We start from the raw sequence: 20,038 nt of genomic DNA on the forward strand, positions 1-20,038 counted from the left end.
CTTATCGTCTCTCCTGTTTGCGTCATCGTGAGCTTCGTACACGCGCAACGTAAAATAACCCACCTCAGAAGCATATTACGTCCAGACATCACGCAAACAGCACGTTAGCCTGCTTTGGCCCGCGTCGTTCATGGTCTGTTGCATGCTGCCGCCAGGGAGCCCGTACCGGTTTCTTTCCCTTACGCCAGCATAGGCATCACACTCAAGAAGCACGTCCAACCCCGATGAGTCGACGCCGTTGCTGCTGTGGGGGCAGCGCCTGTCACTTCTGGTAAGATGTGGGATCATACTTGCAGATAGCGGCCAGCAACACATGCGGAATCTTAAGCATCGGTGCGCTTCATACGGTACGACACACTGCACGTGCAGTGGGTGCATGCTTGGTGCGCGGCGCTCAAAGCCCCAGCTGAGCCCCATCCAGTGCTTGTACTTGGCCATGTGCATGCCGTGGGGGCGTCTCTACTCTCTAGATGGCAGAGAATCCGATATGCACTGAAGCCATGCGCTCGCGGAAAGCTCCTGCAGGATCAGCTCGGGTTCCACCGGCCGGTCCGACTGGTCATGTGGAAGATGCTTGCTTGGTCCGGTCCGGTGCAACCATCCTGTGCAAGCGGGATCGACTGAGGTTGCCAGTGGTTCTTCTCTTCAGGGGTTGCAGAATGCTACTGTGAGCAAGTCCCTCTTGTAACCAATGCGTTATGTGAGCTAATGTGAGCTCCGTGCAATCCTGCCCTTGGTGTTACCAATACTGCTAAATCGATTGGAGATGGCGTGTACGGAGGAGATTGCATTGGTTATTAGAGGGACCTACTGACGCAGTTCACGAGCCAGTGACGTGGAGAACGAACACCCTGCTCTGGACCCCAGGGGCGTGCCGCCTGCAACGCCGTCAGCCTACTCTAGCTAGCTAGACACGGAGGAGTGTCTGGCTGTGCCCTGGGAGTGCAGATGCTGGCGCAAAATGGGATGTATGCTACGGAGCCCTAGGGGCAGCGCGCGCACCACCCGGTGCCTGGGAAGATAGACAAGCAACAGCCGTCAGGCAGGTTGGTGTCGGAGGCAGCTGATTGAACCGAGTGTTCATGTGTTATCGGAGCCGTTATCGTTTCGGGTGCATTCTCCTGGCACTCCGGCTCGCACGGGGAAGGGGGGCGCCGATATGACTAGTCACGTCAGTGGGGCGGACCGACGTTTCGCATTCGCCACCTTGAAGATTGCTTTAAGGAAACGAAATGCGCATGCCGCCAGCGTAGGTTGTCGGCGTGTTCAACAAGGAGACGGCGGCGAAGGGCACCTACCGCGGCGAGGAGACGGCAGCCAGCTGGTGGCTGAAGCACATGGTGTGAGTGGAGCGTGCGCTGCCTTCCCATGCGCGTAGAATTGGGGGTTGGGGGCCCACATGGGCCTCTGTCGGGTTGTCACCACAAGGAGCCCAGCAGCTAGCTCTATCCCAGGGTCTACCCAGTGGGCCGCCAGTCTTGCGCTGGTGGGCGGGTTCACCCCCGCATAAGTCAATATACAATGTTGTAGTTTGGACGTCGAGGTGGGCTTGGGCCGGACCGGGTGGGGGCTGGGCGGGGCCGCGTGTGGGCCATGCCGTCGTGTCAAGCGGGCTAGGCGGGATGGGCATCAGGAGCAAGCTAATGAAGCCACATGCTGGATTGCTGGCGCAGGTAAGAGTTGTGGCATGGCCCCACGTACTTGCCAAACATATTCGTATATGACTCCCTCAATTCTCCTCTTCTTGTCGTGTGACTTGCACACACGAGGTACTCACGCGAGGTACTGCTGAACGGGGAAGGCGGGAGCTGTGGCGGATGGGTCGGGGAGCCATGAGCGCCAAGCGCAAACCCCTGCACCGAGGCCTGCAAACGCGCACTATTTAAAGGACCGCTTCTAAATTATTGCACAGCACTGCAAGCGCTTGTCCAGCTTCTGCCTCTGCCTCAGCTTTCTGCCCAACAAGAGTTACCAGTTTCAAGGACTGGGCCACTATGACGTTCGCAGATGTGCTGACTGACCATGAGAAAGAGCTGGTGGAGCAGCTCAAGCGCGAAGTAGCGCCAATCGTTGAGCGGCACCCGTGCCTTCAGGCTTTCTGTATTCCGCACACCTACGTGCGCTACCTACGAGCCAGGTGCGACTGCGCGCACAGGTCTAAAGTTTGCGTAAGCGAGGAGGTGAGAGGAGCGACTGGCCATGTATGGTGTTCAAGAGTGCGCTGCCTCTCCATTTCTACGCTGCAGGCAATGGAATCTGCAAAAGGCGTCGAAAATGCTCAAGGCCACACTTGAATGGTGAGCGAACTCGCGCAAGGGAAATTTGCTCGAGTGGAAAGCTCGATTGTGATTCCTCGACCCAGGGCGCACAGAGCCGAGAGCAGAGGATGGAGGCTGCTGTTTGCTGCTAGCTTGTCTTGGTTCTTGCCAGCGAGGTCGGTCGGACGGGCCAACTACCGCTCGGCCGGTTCGCAGCACCCCTGGCTCCCACGCAGTTGCACGGCGTGCCGGGCGTTACACAAACGCCAGTGTGTGTGCGCCGGAACAACCCTCATATGTGATGTGTGCTCCCCGCATAAATGATGCGCAGGCGCCTGGAGTACAAGCCGCATCTCATCAAGTGGGACGAGGTGAAGGACGAGGGCACCACGGGCAAGCAGTACGTGTACCACTGTGTGGACAAGGCGGGCCGACCGACCGTTCTGATGCGCCCCCGGTGAGCGTCTTCACGAAGCGTTCGCTCCATCACATGGCGTGTGGTCAAGGGCAGGGACGTGCCAGGGGCTCTGATACCGGTTACTTGGTAGCAATGCACGCTGAGAAGGGCGCTTACCGGCCCACTGACAAGTTGTACTCAACCATGCAATTCCCGCTGCCGGGTCTCTCCCGCCTACAGCAACCAGAACACAAAGGAGACCGACCGCCAGATTCGGCACCTCATTTACACGCTGGAGGCCGCGTCGCGGCAAGCGGACCGCCTGGGTGGGTGTGTGTGCGCTGCAGCGCTGGCGGTCGGACGCCGTGTTGAAGGAGCGTGGATCGGTGTACTTGCGCGTGGCTGCCGTACTTGTTGGCGCCTGTGTCCGCGCCATAGTACCCTCGTGTATTGCAGCCCCCGGGATGCACGACGCGACAGCATGCAGGCAACCCCCCAGCAACACCGAACGTATGGCGACGTTGCCGCTGATTGGTGCCGGTGCCCTGCAGGCGTGGGCAAGTTCACGTGGCTGTTGGACTTTGAGGGTTACACCATGGCCAACGCGCCGCCGCTCAAGGTGAGCACGCCCCGTCGGGTTTCGGCAACGGCACTTCGGGGCGAGGGCACAGTGCAGGCATGCGCGCACAGGGATTGCTTGGTACCGGTATAGCATGGGGTTGCCCTGTCCTCCTACCAGGCGACACCGATGGCACCTTGGTTAACGCATTGCCAAAGCTTGTGTGTGTGTGCTCACGCGACTTCGCCGTGCCTCCGTCGTGCGCCCTCGCGTGCGCCCCCTCCCCTGCAGGTGTCCATGCATTGCAACAGCGTGCTGGCCAACCACTACCCCGAGCGCCTGGGCCTGGCGGTGTGCTACCACGCGCCCTACCTGTTCTCGCTCACCTGGAAGGTGGGGTGTGGTGTTTTAGCAGGCAGGGGCGTCATGTGCCGGGAGGCAGGGGTGACGGCAGGCAGGTGCCGCAGCCCGGGACTCAGGCGTGGCCCAGCTCTCCCTTGCTCCTGCATACCGTACGGCCTGTCACCCCGTGTACCGGTATGCCGTCCGCGCTGTGTCCCACCCGCAGGCGGTGCAGCCGTTCATCGACCCGGTGACCAAGCAGAAGATCGTGTTTGTGGACAAGGGCCCCAAGGAGAAGGACGAGATGGGCGCGCGGTGAGCAGGCATTCACTGCGCGCATTGTGTGTGTATGTGTGTGTGTGTGTGTTAAAAGAACAACAAACGAGTTTGTGTATGTTGGGGCGCAGAGCCCGCACCCCCACAACCCGCGTTGCTTGCACTTCGACACTTGGCCTTCCCGTCGGCGTCGGGACTCGCGCCAGCTCCCACCCACACCGCGGCCTGTGCATCATGCGCCACGCACCACGAATTCGCATGCACCCACGCCCTGAACCTCACAGGTTCGACCTGACCCAGATGGAGCAGTGCATGGGCGGCGCGCTGCCCAACTACGCGTACGACCACGACAAGTACGGCGACCGCATGCACGAGTACGACAAAGAGGTGGCGGCGGAGCTGGACAAGCTGAGCGGCCGCATGTGCGCGGCGGCGCACGCTGCCGACCACCACGAGCAGCACGAGCACGCCATCCAGGGCATCGCCGAGGCGACGGAGAAGCTGAGCGTGACTGTGACCGCTACCTGAGCACCTGGAGGAGTGCGGAGTCTGGAGGGCTGCAAGGAGGGTCCGGTGGTGGTTGGGATTTGTCAAGGGGGGAGTTTAAGGTTGGGTTGAGGAGGTTGCAGCGCGAAGGTAAAAGGCGGTTGCAGGTCCATGGCTTGTAGGCATACATACGATGGGAGAATCGGGTTAATCTGTTCATGTTCATGTTGTGCCGGCTGTCAAGTTGCGTACCGTATCACCATTGCATGTTGTGGGGCTGAGGGCAGGCAGGACCTAGGCAGGACTGGGGACGATGGCTGGACAGATGGTGGGGTGTCGATGACTTTTGAAGCAGGATGGAGGCGCGTGAGAGGCTGCCTAGCGTTTCAGCCATACTGCAAATACAATTTACAGTATTGAAGAGCCTCAGATTGGACCCCCATCAGTGATACACTGGTACCGGCCGAATCACGGGCTCCACGAATCCTGGAATCCAGATTCGGAGTACGCATGCCCACCTGGAGGACTGAAGCAGGGGCACCCCACAGCACGGTCCTGCTGTGCGAATCCAGGTTTCGGCGTGGCACTGAATCCCGAAACTCCTGCTCCATGTCAGTGTTGGCCCGGCACTCACTCGATTGGCTCCTGCTGCTACTGATTTGCTGTCTCGTCAGGAAGCCAGCGCTCGTATCTTCCTTCGTTCGGAACGAAATTTGCCCAAAAAGGCCTCTGGCGGACTTGGAGTTTCGGCCAAAACGCACGGGATCTTGGGGGGTCTTTCGGCAAACAGACGAAGACATTTTGGGGATTTCGGCCACTTGTGGCCAAGGACAGGGGGTTCCAGCGGCTACTCCACGGCCGAAACCTGCGTGGCATGGTAAGAAGGCTCAAAGGGCTGTATCTATGGGTGTTGACGGCGGGAGACAGGGGTTCCCCTGGCGGGAGAGTGAGGTTGGGTCGGCCGTCGGCGGGAAGAAGGGGAGGAGTGGGCGTGTCGTGTCGGTGTCGACATCGTGCGGGTCGGGGGCGAACGAAGCGGCGGCAGCCGCTGAACGAAGCCATTTTAAGGAATTCGGCCACTGACGCCGCCCCTGCCTTCGTAAGATACGAGCGCTGCAGGAAGGCAGCCTGCCGCCAGGCTCATACGGATCCTCCGATGCGTGGACAGCGCTCATGGTGTGGGAAAGGTGAAGCGGGGACGGACTGATCATGTTAAAGTTGGCGTGCGGTATTGGCAACTCAGCCTGTGGGCCCAGTGCGCCGGTGAGGCCAGGTGGGGCTTCAGCGCCGACAGAGGGCCCATGCGGCCATGCAGGGCTGCGCAACAAAACACGAACCCGCAACTCAGCAAGGTTGCGATATTCCAAAGAAGGGACAGTCCGACCAAGCAAGGGTGCCCAGCACCCAGGTCAAGAGACCTCAGCAAGCTGTCGCCGGGAGCTTACCCAATACTGTAACTAGCGGAGAACTACCAGAGAAGGCGCATGGTAATTCCACTCCCAGTTGGGGGTGGGCGCTCCGCCCACACAAGCAGGACCCAGCCAGAAACGCCCGCAAGGAATTCAGCGCGACCAAACCTTCATGACTGTGCACACGGCACGCATAGCAGGTGCATTCCAGAATCCAGTGGGTTGCACGACAAATAGCGTCGTAGGCGTAGACGTCGCTTACTCGCAAGGGACAATTGCGCAGGCTCATCCAAGCACGCAGGCCTGTGGTCCTAACCTCTTTGGGACTATGAAACATGCCATGCGAACATGCAAGGGATGTGGCGCCATGCGAACATGCAAGGGATGTGGCAAGGGATGTGGCGGTCAGGGGTGGCGGTGGCGGCGTTGCAAGGCCCCTTGCTGCGCCCTTGTGCGCTTGTCGTGCCGCAGTTTTGCAATGTCGAGTGCTGGGAGCCCTCTGACCCTGCAGATGGCAAGAACCATGGGCCTTGGTGGGCCCACACCTGAGCGAGCGCGCAGCCGCGCAGACATGCGGCACCGTGGCTGGCGCCTCGACAATCCGGGTGGGGAGGCTCGCCTCCTCTCGTGGTCTTGGCCTGCGGCAGTGTGCTGTGCTCGTGCTCACCAGGGGAGCACTTCTCCTGGTGCTCACACGCCAAGCGCTGGTGATGCCGTGGAAGTCTGTAAGCATACATAGGCTTCAGTGTTAGTGCACTCGCGGGACCACAACGCACGGCGACGTGGCGTGACCATGCAGGCCACCACCTCACCGCCGTGACGTGAAGCCCGTCTTGAGCAACAGACAGTTCAGGTTTGCAAAATGAGTACCTCCAGCTGAAAGTATCTGCCGCCTCTACAACCGCACATACTATGAGGCAGCTTCAGCCTTTCTGTGCTACCGCGGCCGTGCTGCCTCTCCATTGCTTATTGGGCTTTCCCCTGGTACCGGCGGCAGCCTACCGTCCGATCCGCCTGCCCACACCCACCGCCCATCAGTAGCTCAGGTCTCCTTGTACATGGCATCACGGTACCACGCACCACCCCGAAACAGACGCGTAAAACAACTACCATGACCCCATGTGGGGCAACTCAGTCCTTCTTGGTTGACACGCCCTACAGCAGACCCACATCCTGCCTCAGGACCAAAAACACATCAAAACATGGCACATCACACAGCCCCACACGCTTGTACGCTCCAAGCCATCCACCTTACCATACGACCGCTTGCCTTAACTGGACCCACGCCTGGTTGGCGCTGCGCAGTAATAAGGCAGGGCGCCCCAGGTGCAGTTGCGCGAGGCCTACTAGTGAGCTGCATAGCGAACTCGCCGCAGCAGCCCGTGTTCGGCCTTATCCTTGTTCTCATGTGCAGGTTTGGCCATGCCGCAATGGCGCGCGTTCGCGACCCCATGCCGCAGCCGTGCGACAGTATCCGCGTCAAGCGCCTCAGTGCAATGTACGTACTCGGCGAGTGCGCGTGTGAGCCTGTTTTTCTTCTTGGGTGCAATGCCCCTTGACCTCGTTGTTCAGTCCCTGCCTCCCCGCAATACATAGGCGGAAAAGGCATGCCTTGCCCAACTTTAACCGGTCAGTGCCCAAAACAGCCGCACGCGTCCGCTTCGCCGAGCCACTAGCACAACAGCGCCGCGGAGCACCAGAGAAACAACACAGCAACCAAACGGATGAACCACACACTCCCATGCGATTCATAAGAAACTGAAGGCCGCGTACCTGCTTGTGACCGCGCCGCCACGCAGCGCACGCATCGTCCGCTACTACCTCCGGTCACCAGGCTACGCAATTTGCAAGTGTAGGTAGGGTCTAGCAGCAGCCTACTGTCCGGTGCGGCGGCGGCGGCGTTGCAGTGCAGCCGCCCTTGTCCTCGGCGGCAGCCGCCTCAGCGCAGGGGCAGTCAACGGGCACGCTGCCGCCGCTCCCCGGACACGCAGCCTGCGGCGCGCCTGGCCGGTCGTTGCGGAGGTCAACAATGACCACCGTCACGTTGTCTTTGCTGCCGCGGTCAATGGCGGCTTTGGTCAGCACAGACGCCGCGATGCGCACAGCCGCGTTGCGGGACGCGCCCTTCTCGCGAGCGCGCTTTATGCACCGGATGCACAGGTTCGTTGCCTCCTGCACGTGAGCAAAGGTGGCGCCGGGCACAGGCATCCCGTCAGCGCGCAATCGCCAACGCGCCGACAGTGTCGAGCACGTCCCGGTACTGCCTGCCGCGGAGCCACAAACCGAATCGTCCACAATGAGCCCACACCGCGCGCACGCGTGACAACGGACCTGATTGGCCATGACGTCCCACAGGCCGTCGCTGGCAAGCAGCAGGAAGTCGTCGTCGTCGGTGCGGCACACCACCGACACCTCCGGCTCCGGGATGATGTACGGCCGCAACCCGTGGTCGCCAATGGCGCGGGACATGGCCAGCACGCCCATGACGCGGTGCCCGTTCCAGAACAGCACCTGGCCGCCCGCCTTCTCCACGCGCTCCTGCAGCACGTAAAATGTGGGGATTGAAGTAACTACAGCTGCTGTCGGCTGAAACGCCCATGCAGAGACTCTGAAGCCGTACACACTAGTTGCTAGCCCATTCCACTTATCTCCACCGCACACTACATCGCGCCAAGAACTCACCGCCTCATCTTCACGCTCCGGCTTGTGGTCGTCCGTTAGTTGGATAGCCTTGCCGTTCCGGCACAGGACGGCGCGAGAGTCGCCTGTAGGCGTAAAGACGAGAGAGGGTGGTGACCGTGCATTCGTGCCAGTCCAGGGCAGTACAAGACCATGAAAACAGCAGCCTCCAAACAATCCGATCGTTCTGGAACCAGCGCTATCGTGCAAGCTACGCGCCGCCGAACCCTGACTTACCACAGTTGGCCAGCCACACTTTCCGAGTTCCGACCAGCGCGACGAGCGCCGTGCTGCCGACCATGGCTGCGCAGCCGTCGTTGGCGAACTCTGCGTCAGTTTTCAGGAACGCCTCCTTCAGCGCCTCCTCCAGCAGGACCGTCACACTGACACCGTCCGAGCGGTCACTGCCGCTGCTACCGCTGCTGTCCGCGTCGAACATGGCGTCCGCCTCTGTCTCCGGCAGCGGGTAGAGCGCGTGCTCGTCCGGCGCTGAGCTCGCACTGCTGTCGCTGTCGACGCTGGACTTGGCGAGCAGCGGCCGCCGCACGGGTCGCTCAGACGGCGGCACCGGCGGCGACGTGCTGACGTGCGCCGCAGCCGCGGCGGCAGATGCCGCAGCCGCGACGGGGTCCTGGCTGCCGCCGTTCAGGTTCAGGCAGGCGAACTTCGCTACGGACTGCATCAGTGACGAGCTGATGGACCAGTCCACCTGACTGCTGTCGGGCTCTGTCGCTTGTAGCAGCTGGTTGCCGTCCGTCACCAGGCAGCCGCACGCTGCCGCTAAGGAGCGTGATAGGTGATGGTGCAATCGCCGTGCGCAGTGCTCCGCGGCTTGACACCCTCCGTGGCCGTCGTAAACGCCGAAGAAGTGCAGCGTGTCACACATGCCTACTGCATCGGAAGCTGTGCCGTAGGACGTCACGCTCTGGTCGCCCTCCGCGGCCGCTGCGCCAGGCTGCTGCGCACCCCCGCCCGCGGCGGCGCCACTGCCCCCGCCCCCGCCGTTCGGAGACAGCGGTGCGCTGCTGGACGGCGACTCCGCCGACGTCTCAAGCTGTATCGCAATTCGCGTGGGCAGCTTGTCCTGCAGGTCGTCGGCGGTTGGCGACAGCGGGATGTCGAAGAAGTTGGGCTGGACTGCGTACATATCCTCCATTTTGTTCCGCTTCCCGCACACAGCCTTGACACCGTGCGCCGGGCAGCTGCCAGTGGCGCCAAGGCATGCAGAAGACTGGCGCTGGAGGTTGGCCTCACGGCCAACAATATTAACATCGCCATTTCCAGCAGCAACCGCCAGGGCGCCTGCGTGCGCCGGCGTGCTGAGCGTGCCACTGATGCGCTGAGCTGCAGGCGTTTGAGAGCTCGCGCACGCGTCCTCTGAGCTGCTCGTCTCGATGATTGTGTCCTGGTTCCTGAAAACAGAATCGCCTGGAGCCACCGCCAGCTTGTGTGCCGCCTCAAACGCCGAAACAACGTCCTGGTTAACCGCTGATGGGGCCACGAAGGGCGTCGGGGGCGGAGACGCGCTGCGAGCAGTCGCGCACGATACGCAAGGTTCTGTCGACTGCTTGTCACCGGCCGTCTGGGGGCAGGAACAGCACACTTGCAGCAGCTGAAGTCCACTCTCAGTAGCCGTGAGTCCAGAGGGGTCTGCAAGGAAAACAGGACAGAAGGACAAAATGAGCCGGGCAGCTTCGCTTCCTGCCTTGTCAGTGGGCAGGCAACCTCAGTCTTGCGCAACGGGCTTGTGCCTACGAGCGCGGCGCTGTTGCTGAAACTTACCTAGCGTGAGGGACCTCTTCAGGCGAAAGCTGGCGCCATCATCAGGGCTCGCGGACATGGTTGGCCTTGGCGAAATTACTGAGTCCGAGTCTGCGCCGAAGGCCTCAGGCCAGAAGCACCCTTGTGTGAGCCATTGCTCCTGATAACTAATAATCGCCGTCAAAACGGGGCCAGGGCGATCGTGCAGGCTGCTGCCTCAACAAATTGGTCAGCGACGGAACTCAGCCCAAAGTGGGAGCGCGCTGGCCCGATAGTGCCCAAAAGTAGTAGTGCTATTGATTCTGAATGTCTGTAGGGGTCGGAACAGCGAAAACGAAGCGCGGGGGGGAGGCCCCGGAGCTAGAAGCAGCTGCAGTGAGCAAGGGCAACCGCAAAGCGAGATTTGTTCGTGTGCTGTGTGTGTGTTACAATTTGTCGTTTCTTATCAGCAAGGTCGTGGGGGCGGAGGAGGCCTGGGAACCAGCGCGGCGAGCCGGAATGGGGGCACCCCGTACCCGATTTCTGGGCCGCGGTCTCGCTGCAACTTCGTGCAGCTTGTGTAAGCTGCACGGTCCCGACAACGTAAGATGCCATACACCAGCGGCTCAGGCCTTCGAGTGAGAGCACATCTTGCGGAAGACGCATGACCAGCCAGCGCGGGCCGCGGTGCGCAGGCACGCTTGCAGCCCCGGGCCTCACTAAACCAACATATGGGAATGCATCTATCTTCATCGCACGTGTTCGGCGAGACCAACTTCCGCCTGCTCCACCTTTCCACCCCCCCTCCCTCCGCGCCTCCCCCCCCCAGCTGCCCCACTCACTGACACGCGAGGGGGAAGCGGGAGCGAGAGCATACGAGGGCAACGCCTTGTGCTCCCTTGCAATCTTTGCATCGTGCGGCAGGGAGAACGTGTATACCGCAGGGAGAGTGTGACGGTGGCAACGTCATCTTGTGCGGCCTGCCTGGCATGCTTGCTCGCATGTAACCGGGCGTCCTCGCGATGCTGTCCCTGGAACCTTCGGGAGACCATTTGGGTTCGGCAGATGGCATTGCTGTAAAACCACGGGCAACTGGCACAGCCGGGCCACAACCGGGGCACAACCGGGGGACAACTTGCCGAAGCCCGGGCGGGGCCCTGGGCCTCTCAAGGCGGGCAAATCATCGCGGGCACGCGGCACAATGGTCCGTGCCCCCAAATTTAGAGCAGTGCATATGAGCTCGATCATAAACAGTCAAAATGCATAGATAGGCCTTAACTGCTCGGGCTAGCTTCGGAATCCGGGATTAAGCTGTGAAATGAGCAACTGCCCGCAACTCCGACAGCGTGACTTTGCCCGCTCGGTGTTGATATATGGGGCTTGACTCCTTAAACCTGCTTAAACTGACGCAATCATGGCAGCAACAGGCTTGGAACCACGACTGGGTGAACCCATAAGCACGCTCCAAAGCCTCCCCCGAGACGTTTACCGCCTTCTGTGGTCTCGCCTCAGTCCCGCCTCGCGTCGCGCTTTCCGGGCATGTTGTCGCTGGGCACGCGAATATGCAAACAGCACAGCGACTGTGATTACGGCGGGCCCCGCTGCCGAGGAGCTGTTGCCGCACGCGGAGCCTTCCGGTCTTGGGCCCCTCAAATGCACCGGCGGATGGTCCAGTGTTCAGAATGTCACGCTGGCAGCGGGACCCAGAGTTGCAAGCCCTGCGAGCTTGATTTCAGCGCTGCAGGCGGTGTGCCTCCCGGCGCAGCTGTGCTACCTGACGCTGACCCACATCGAGGCACTGGACCCGAGCGCCGTCACCGCGCTCGCACGGGGCTGCCCACACCTAACCTCCCTGCGAATCTACCACCACACCCCAAGTAGCAGCAAAAGCATTGGCACTTGTAGAACCGCACCGGCAACCAGCAGTGCATCAACAACTGGTACAACCAGTGCGCAAGGACCTGACGTAGCCGCGGCCGCACCGGGCGGCAACATAGCGACAGGTGGTGTGCATGGCCTGGGCGCCCGGCTCTTCGGCCGGCCCCGCACCTCCCTCGCGTCATCAGGCACAGATGCCACCAACAGCTCGTGGGGGTGGCGGCTGAGCGGCCTGACGTTTGCCGCGCTAGCCAACTGCCGGCGGCTGCGGGAGCTGGCAGTGCACGATCACGTGCCACCGGAGGTGGGTTGGGCTGAAGGGGCGTTGGCCGCGGTCACTGTAACAGGACGTAGATGCGCGCAAGTAGCACAGCATGCACCTGATCTACTGTGTATTGCCAACAGGCCGTCAAACCTTTGTCGCCCCTGAACAGGCGCTGCTGCGGCCGCCAGGCTTGCCGCCGGATGCGCTGCTGTCACTCGGCGCCCTCTCTCAGCTCTCGGCCTTGTCGCTGTCCGGAGCCGCAGCCACAGTGGACCTAGCTTACGTGCTAAGCCGCCTGGTGGGCCTCAGTCGTCTGGAGCTGGGGCTGCTGCCGGCCGTATGGGAGGCGGGCGGGCTGAGGCGGCGCGAGCCGCGGCCGCTGTCGCTGGCGCGCCTCACAGCCCTCAAGTCGCTGACGCTGCGGCTGCTGCGGCCGCCGCTGGAGTCGGCGCCGAGCAGCTATTTCGGTGGCACCTGTGGAGGGAGTGGCGCCGGCGGGGATGGTTACCGGGCGAGTGTGCTGGCGGCGGCGGTGGGAGGCGACGGCGCGGGCGCGACGCTGCCGCCGGAGTTGTTCACTATGCTGCTGACGACGCCGCCACGGGCCCTGGAGCTGCTGCAGCTGGACCTGCCGCCGCCGCCGCGGCGCTGGCGGCCGCCGCCGGCAGCAACCGCGGGCGGCGCCGCTGCCGGCGCCGGGGCTGGCGCGCCCTTCGCCGCTGCACGGCTGGCGCCGGCGGCGCTACTGTGCAGCCCAGAGCTGCTTGAGGCGCTGCTGCGGGAGGGCTGTCTGTCGCTGCGGCGGCTTGAGGCTCTGCGGCTGGCCGCGTGGCGGCGATGGGACGGCGACGCCACGGGAGCGCGTGGTGGCGGCGGCGGCCTGGGCAGGCGGCCGCCAGGGCCTGTGGGAGGGGCGGTGAAGGTTTACGGCGCAAGCCGGCACCTGCCGGAGGTGCTCTGCCGCTGGGCGCTGCGACGCGTGGTGGTGCAGCAACAGAAGCTGCTGCAGGCGCAGCGCCCGGTGGATGCAGTGGCTGAGCTGAGAGGCGCGCACCCGCCGGCTGCTGCCGTGGGGCCGGGGCTGCCTGGCGCGGGCGCCCACGGGCGTCCAGGCATCGCGCCGGGCGGTGGGGCGGTTGCGGCAGCTGCTGCTGCAGCCGCGGCGGCGGCGATGGGCGTGCCGGAGCAGGTGGTGCCGGAGCAGGTCCTGGCGATGGTGGAGACTGGGGAGGAGGGCATTGCGCGACTCGCGGAGGCGGCGGGCGCGGCGGAGGAGGTGGGGCTGGCGCAGCTGCCGCGCGGCGGGCGCATGAGCGTGCACGTGGCCATTGCGGAGGACGAGCTGGACATGGAGGTGCGTTGGTGGGGGTTACTTCAATCCAATCCTAACGAGGGGGAGTGTCGGAGGGGCGTGTTGGGGCAACAGCTACGGTCAGGGGTGGCCGGATGGTGTTTGAAGAGGGACTCAAGAGGCAGAGGCCAGGTGTTGGCGGCGGTGGGATAGGAGTACGGGCAATGCATTCACCTGGGCGGGTGAAGCGACACGCCGCCCTGCCGCCGCCAAGGTGTGCGAGTCGATGCTAAAGCGCCAACCCACATCGGGCCGATACGTCGCCGCCCGTGGCCACGCACACACACCCTGCAGAACCTGTCGGTGTGGTGGGACCTCAAACTGATGGGCGGCGGCCGGCAGCATGTGGGTCCGATAAACGGCCACATCCAGCGCCTCATGCGAGCCAAGGTGCGTGCGTGCGTACGTGTGTGCGTGCGTGCGTGCGTGCGTGCGGGCGGGCGGGCGGGCTCTGGGCTGTGGGCTTGGCTTGTCACTTGTCAGCAAGGGCATGCACCTGCGAGTCGCAGCAGGAAGCGACATGCGTTGTATGCGCCTGCGAGTTAGCAGGCAGCGGGGTGCTTGGTGCGCCAGGGCATGCGGTTAGGAGGCACGAGCGAAGAAGGTTGCGATGTCAGCGCCTCGGCCTGAACCGCTACTGGGCGTCTTCCAGCAATGCCACCGCAATGCAACGTTTGCCCACGCAGTGTTACGACTCGCTCTCCGCCCTTCCCCGCCTGGAGCTGGACCTACGGGTGGTTCCACCCGACTCCGAGCTGCGGCTAGCGGCGCCCTGGCGCCCACCCGCAGCCTCCCGTCTCTGTCTGCTCGTGCGCGCCGGCATACGCCGGTCGCCCTTCTCCAATGAGGCCGCCGCCGAGGAGGCCGTGCAGCAGCCGGCGGCCCTGCTGCAAGCCGGAGGTGCAGCAGCCGCTCAGGCGCTGCAGGCGGGCGCGACGCCGGCAGACGCCGCCGCCATTGCCCGGCACGTGGCGACCATGCTGCGCATGGGCGGCCCGGCGGCGCTGCACGGCGGCGGCGCGGGCCTGGCGGCGGCTTACGTAGCGGCGGCGCGCGCCGCCACCGCCGTAACGCCTGCGACAGCCGACCGGGCGCTACAGCACTGGGGCGACGCCGAGCTCACGTGCGCCGCGGCGGATCACGAAGACGTGGACGCGCCAACCGCCGCGCTGCTGAGGTGGCTGCCGTACCAACTGCCGGATCTGTACGGGCTGAGCCTGCCGTACGACGCGGTTGGTGGGCGGGGCCTGGCGCTGCTGGGTGCGGGACTGACGCGGCTGTGCAAGCTGAGCCTGGGCCATGTGGCGCTGCGGAGCGGGCAGCACGGAGTGCTGGAGGTGAGCGTGGGCGGGCAGAGGCACCAGACCTTTCATGACAGTATGCTTGGGGGACGGGGGCTGCGGGGGCGCTGCTGTTGCTGCTTCTCTCATAGTGCATGCATGCCCTTGCGTGTTACTGCTAATTCACACACGCGCCGCTCCCACGCACTCCTCTCATGCCGCCTCCCACCTGCTCCCGCAGCCTCTTGGCCGGATGCCGTGTCTGGCGGTGCTGCGCTTCGGCCGCATCACCGTGCGGCCCTCGCCGCCGGACTGCGGCGGGCGCGCCCGCACCCGCCGGCAGCCGGGCCGACGGCTCACGTCCTCCACAGACTCGGAGGACTCGGCCGCGGAGGAGGTGCAGGCTGAGGAGGCGCTGCTGCTGTCGCCGCGGTCTCGCCTGCAGCAGCCGCTTGCGGAGGCTGAGGCGGCCGCGGTGGTCCTGCGGGAGCTCGCCGCCTGCTGCCGCGCCTTCGGTGCAGTCCGCGCCATCCGCGCTGGCGCCGTGGCGCGATCAGACGCCTCGGGGCCTGCAGCTGGTGCTGATGGCGGCGGCGGTGGCGGTGGTGGAGGTGGAGGTGGAGGCGGTGGTGGTGGCGGCAGCTTCTCGCCGTCGCCGCTGCTGCCTGCCGAGGTGCTGGTGGTGCCGCCGGAGCGGCCCTTCATCAGCTACGACGCGGCCGTTCAGCTGAACCGGGAGCTGGAGTCGAAAGCGATAGCGGTGGGGGTGGATGACGTGGCCGGTGCATCTGGCGCTACTGTTAGCCGCGGCTGTCTCCGCGCGGCGCTGAGCTTGTTTGAGCGCGGCCTCAGCAGCTGATGCCAGCTCTGATGGTAGGACCCACTGGTCGGCAGGCACTGGGTGGTCTGGAAGACCGTGTGCTTTCTGGTCACTGCAAGAGCGAGACCAAGAGTAGACCTGGCTTGTGGCGCCGGGCATGGTACTCCACCTGTCTCACAACCGTGCCATGTGTTAACTCTGCCGCTCTTTCCTGTCTATTCATGGGCACGAGACACAGTGCTTACATCCGCGCGTGTAGCTCTGATGGCGGTCGAATGGCGCAGCCAAATACATTACCACCATTTAACAGAGAGTGGAGTGTGGGCCGGACGGGACTGGGTCATTAGTTCATGTGTAGCCCTCACATGACTGCGTTTTCCACAGTTGTTTGCCGCCAGCAATGGGAGCTGGCATGTGACGCCGCCACCACGTAGCGCATCGCTAACTACAGTGCCCTCCATGGGCGCGACATGCCCCCGTGGTAGGCCATCCGTGGCTCCCGCCAACGCGGCGTCCCCACACGCGAACAATGTGTTGAGCTTGCACCTAGGACAGACGACCATCCTTTCTGGTAGTCCCAAGCAACGCCCGGCCGCCGTCGTCCAGCCCAGCCATCCCAATACAGCAGCCGCTTTCTGTCAGCCAGCCATGGGCGCGACCGTCCACAGCGTTTACCGTCGGTTACGAGGTAACATGTGAATTCGCAACTTGCGCTACTGACTGCCTACTCTCGTGCCACCTGCAAGCCCACTCCGCCGTCCGCTCTGGTCTACGTACGCATTCGTTCCCACCACACTCGTCATGACCACTCAGGACGGTGTAAGAGGGCCAGCGCTAATACAGGATCAACCCATCTAGCTCCTCACATCACGGACCTAGGCCGGACGGCTGTGGGAGGACAGGATCAAACTTTCCTCCAGACTCCAAATGCGGTTGACTTGCCGCCAACCTACTTCTACTGCTAATGCTACGCATCGGCCGCGCGTAGCTCCTAACGGCGTTCCCCTGCTTCTCCCGGCCGGTCGGCCTAAGTAGTGGCTAGTGCTTTCGTGGATGCCATTCCACTACTTGCCATTCCACTAATGCTAGCTAAGATTGCTTCCGCATTTCCTGCTACTGCTCTTGCTGCTGTCGCTGCTGCTCCAGCTCGCGCTGGTGCTCCATCAGGACCTCTTGCTGCCGCTGCTCCCGCCATTCGTGCCACGCAATCAGCTGCTCCCGCTCTTGCTGCTGCTCCTGCTCTCGCTGCAGCCGGCGCGTCTCACGCCTCTTGGCGTTGCGCTGCTGGCGCTGTTGCTCCCGGCGCTGCTGCAGCACGTTGGCCTGCCTCTGTAGTCTCTCCGCCTCCAGCTGCTCCTGGATCCACACCCGCTGTTCCAGTAGCCGCTCTGGCTGGACCTCTTCCTCCCCTTGCTCCTGCAGCCACTGCTGCTCAATGTGCTGTTGGAGGTGCAGCTCGTACTCCTGCCGCTGCTGCTGCGGTGGTGGCGGCTGTAGGGGGAGCTGCTGCTGCTGTTGCGGTGGTGGCAGCTGTTGCTGCTGCTGCTGCTGTGGCTGCAGCGGCGGCTGTGGTGACTGTAGCGGCGGCCGCGGCGGCTGTTGCTGCAGGTGGGCCTGTACCGGTGGCGGTTGCAGCGATGGCGGTTGCTGCAGTGGCTGTTGCTGTTGCTGCTGTTGTTGGTACTGTGGCTGCAGTTGCTGTTGATGGTGCTGGTACTCTTGCTGCAGACGCTGCTGCTGTTGCTGGTACTGTTGCTCCAGCTGCAGCTGCAGTTGCTGCAGCTGCTGTTGATGCGGTGGCGGCTGCAGCAGCAGCAGCTGTTGTTGCTGTTGCTGGTACTGTTGCCGCAGCCTCACCTGTTGTTGCTGGAAGTATTGCTGCATTTGCATCTGCTGTTGCTGCTGCTGTTGCTGTTGCTGGTACTTTTGTTGCATGTGCTGGTATTGGCGCGGCTGCTGCGGCAGCTGTGCCTGTGGCATAGGCATTGCCGCCGCGGCAGGCACCGCAGCACCGCTGGCGCCACCAGTCATGCCCGCACTTGGAGGCCGCACACGCGCCGCCCCTGCTGGCGCTCTTGGTCGCACCACCCCCACTGCAGAAGTACCGGCGCCACCACCACAACCACCACCACCAGCAGCAGGCGCTACTGCCGCCGTCGCCGCTGCAGCCGCGGCCGCAGCCGCGCCGTACGCCGGAACCTCCGGTGCAGCCGGCTGCTGACGCTGCTTGGCCAGTGGGAGGGGCTGCCCGCCCGGAGCGAGCACACCTGTGACCGGCACCCAGGGCACTGCCGCCGGGGCAGCTGCAGCCCTGTTGTTGCCATGTGCCATCGCCTGCAGCACACGTCCTGTCGCTGCAGTTCCAGCCGCAGCCGCTGCAGGGCCCGCGCCCGCCATTGGCCGTGCTGCAACCGCAGCCGCAGCCGCGGGAGCCGTGCTTGCTGCTGTGGCTGCCATCAGCGGTACCGCTGGTGCCACCGCTGCTGCTGCCGTAGGAGCCGCCGTTCCAGCTGGCCTTGCCTCCTCAGGTACCAGGCGTACCACGGCCCTCGCTTGAATGCGTACGCTGCCGCGCGGCGCGGCAATGGCTGCGAGCAACGACTGGCGTCCGGCCGGCGGCAGGCTGCGGAGGCGGAGCCGCAGCCGCGCCCACGACTTGTTGGCGCCGTGGGCGTTAGCGTGGTCTGCAGCGCTTAGGCCTGTACAGCGGATGAAAGCAAGCACGGTTACGGACGCGGGGGGCGACATGCTTCCACGGCATTTGCCCAGCCCATGCGAGTAGGCGCGCAAGGCTGCTTTAAGCTCGTTCTGCGCCATGTGGGTCGAAGTGGGTTGGCATGTAGGTGGGCATTTCCCTCCGGGTGCAGCCTACAGGTACCTGCAACTATGGGCGCCACCGACCTGCGTATCGTGACCTCCCATCCCTTAAACCCACCTGTTCCCCAGTAGACACACTCCGGCGCCTTGACGTCGCACACGTAGCAGTAGCACTGTGGGGGAAGGTGGAAGCACGGCAAAGAGTTAACAGCAATTAGATCAGGCACAGCATGGAGGTACAGGCGGCACACTCTGCTGCCATGGTAGGCCCGGACAGACTCCATCCCCATGCTTGTGCCGCTCAGCATTTCTCAAGGTGCCCAGTTCCGCCCACCAACCGAGCCCCACCTGCGGGCAGTGGGCGGCATTTGCGTTCGCTGCGCTGGCTGCCGCTGCAGCTGCGAGTCCCGCTCCCGGCGGCTGAAAGCGGTGGGCGGCGCAGTCGGGTCGGCTGTGTGGCAGGTCCAGCAGTGTCGACACCTGAGGGCGCGGTACGAGCCGTACGTGTGTAGCGAGGAGCAGGTGTGAGAAGATGCATCGTTGCAGTGCCAATGCCAAGATGCAGGTGCGAGGCGAGGGCTGGACAGTGACACAGGGGAGCCCGACCCAGATGCCCTTCAGTCACCCGGGCCCCACACATGCAGCCCTTGCTTCCTGACGCAATTCACCCCGCCGCACCTGTCCCACAGTCGCCGTGATCAGCACCTCATCTGCGTCCTCAGGCCCGGCCCCTGCTGCTGCCACATGTGCAAATGCCGCTGCCGCTGCCGCCAGCGGCCCTGACCCAGATGCGGCGGCAGTGCCAGCCGCCTCTGCCGCCGCACCTCCAGTCTCCACGGCGCGGACCGGCCCAAACACCGACAGCCTGAACTCCTCCGCGCTGATGTCCTCCACGTCGCTGTCGCCGCTGCTGTCGCATAGGAGCACCTCGACGCGGCCGTCGCGGTCAACGGCCGTGACACCCCCCGTTGACCTGGCCAAGTGCGATGGCCCCGCGGACGCGCCCGATAGCCGCGGCCGCTTATCATTACTGCTACCGCCTTGCTGCTGGTTGATCAGAACAGCGCCGCTGTGCAGCCGCGGCGCAGACCGCGCTCGCGCTGCCTGGCCAGGCCGCGGCGCAGCTTGCCGGCCGCGAGCCCTGCGCCTGCCTTCATCCTCCGACGAGGAGTCGTGCGTGAGGTCGACTGCGTTGTAGCGCGAGGTCATGGCGACCAGGCCGGACCGAGGTTTCGGTCAAGTTGGGTTGGCGGGAAACATCTTTCAAGGAGCGGGGGCTTGGAACGGTAAAATAAATAGATAGAGAAAGCCCGGCGAACAAGGCAGGTATAGAGGTTGCGAAGCAGGGCAGGGGAGTGTACTTATCGGCCCGCCCCCTGATGCGGGGCGTGGTGACACGCGCTGTTCCCCACCTTGCGAGTAGGTTCGGGTGGCACGGGAACCAGGAGGACGCCAGGGCCCGGCCAGCTTTGGCGTCTGGC

General features: G+C 63.8%; 4 protein-coding genes across 4 annotated transcripts; 2 read left to right on the top strand and 2 right to left on the bottom strand.

Moving 5' to 3' along the window:
• Positions 1-1,896: 1,896 nt before the first annotated feature.
• Positions 1,897-5,334, top strand: CHLRE_03g210961v5 (uncharacterized protein). The gene is made up of 8 exons (XM_001699359.2): positions 1,897-2,137; positions 2,247-2,297; positions 2,590-2,715; positions 2,896-2,981; positions 3,207-3,274; positions 3,506-3,607; positions 3,783-3,871; positions 4,117-5,334. Exons 1-8 carry the CDS (start codon positions 1,995-1,997, stop codon positions 4,358-4,360), a joined length of 909 nt encoding a protein of 302 aa, XP_001699411.1. The 5' UTR covers positions 1,897-1,994; the 3' UTR covers positions 4,361-5,334.
• A 182-nt stretch (positions 5,335-5,516) lies between these two features.
• Positions 5,517-10,602, bottom strand: CHLRE_03g211073v5 (uncharacterized protein). Its single transcript, XM_043061577.1, has 5 exons — positions 10,189-10,602; positions 8,644-10,056; positions 8,410-8,492; positions 8,059-8,265; positions 5,517-7,899 (listed from the first exon to the last, which is right to left on the bottom strand). Exons 1-5 carry the CDS (start codon positions 10,244-10,246, stop codon positions 7,591-7,593), a joined length of 2,070 nt encoding a protein of 689 aa, XP_042926706.1. The 5' UTR covers positions 10,247-10,602; the 3' UTR covers positions 5,517-7,590.
• Positions 10,603-11,391: 789 nt separating this feature from the next.
• Positions 11,392-16,834, top strand: CHLRE_03g211185v5 (uncharacterized protein). The gene is made up of 5 exons (XM_043061578.1): positions 11,392-12,328; positions 12,459-13,643; positions 13,935-14,030; positions 14,327-14,977; positions 15,162-16,834. Exons 1-5 carry the CDS (start codon positions 11,561-11,563, stop codon positions 15,777-15,779), a joined length of 3,318 nt encoding a protein of 1,105 aa, XP_042926707.1. The 5' UTR covers positions 11,392-11,560; the 3' UTR covers positions 15,780-16,834.
• A 2-nt stretch (positions 16,835-16,836) lies between these two features.
• Positions 16,837-19,842, bottom strand: CHLRE_03g211297v5 (uncharacterized protein). Its single transcript, XM_001699411.2, has 4 exons — positions 19,236-19,842; positions 18,906-19,037; positions 18,676-18,730; positions 16,837-18,439 (listed from the first exon to the last, which is right to left on the bottom strand). The coding sequence occupies exons 1-4, from the start codon at positions 19,764-19,766 to the stop codon at positions 16,854-16,856; spliced, it is 2,304 nt and encodes a 767-aa protein (XP_001699463.2). The 5' UTR covers positions 19,767-19,842; the 3' UTR covers positions 16,837-16,853.
• Positions 19,843-20,038: the final 196 nt, after the last annotated feature.

Source organism: Chlamydomonas reinhardtii, chromosome 3 (genome assembly GCF_000002595.2).
Source record: "Chlamydomonas reinhardtii strain CC-503 cw92 mt+ chromosome 3, whole genome shotgun sequence".
Taxonomy (NCBI): Eukaryota; Viridiplantae; Chlorophyta; class Chlorophyceae; order Chlamydomonadales; family Chlamydomonadaceae; genus Chlamydomonas; species Chlamydomonas reinhardtii.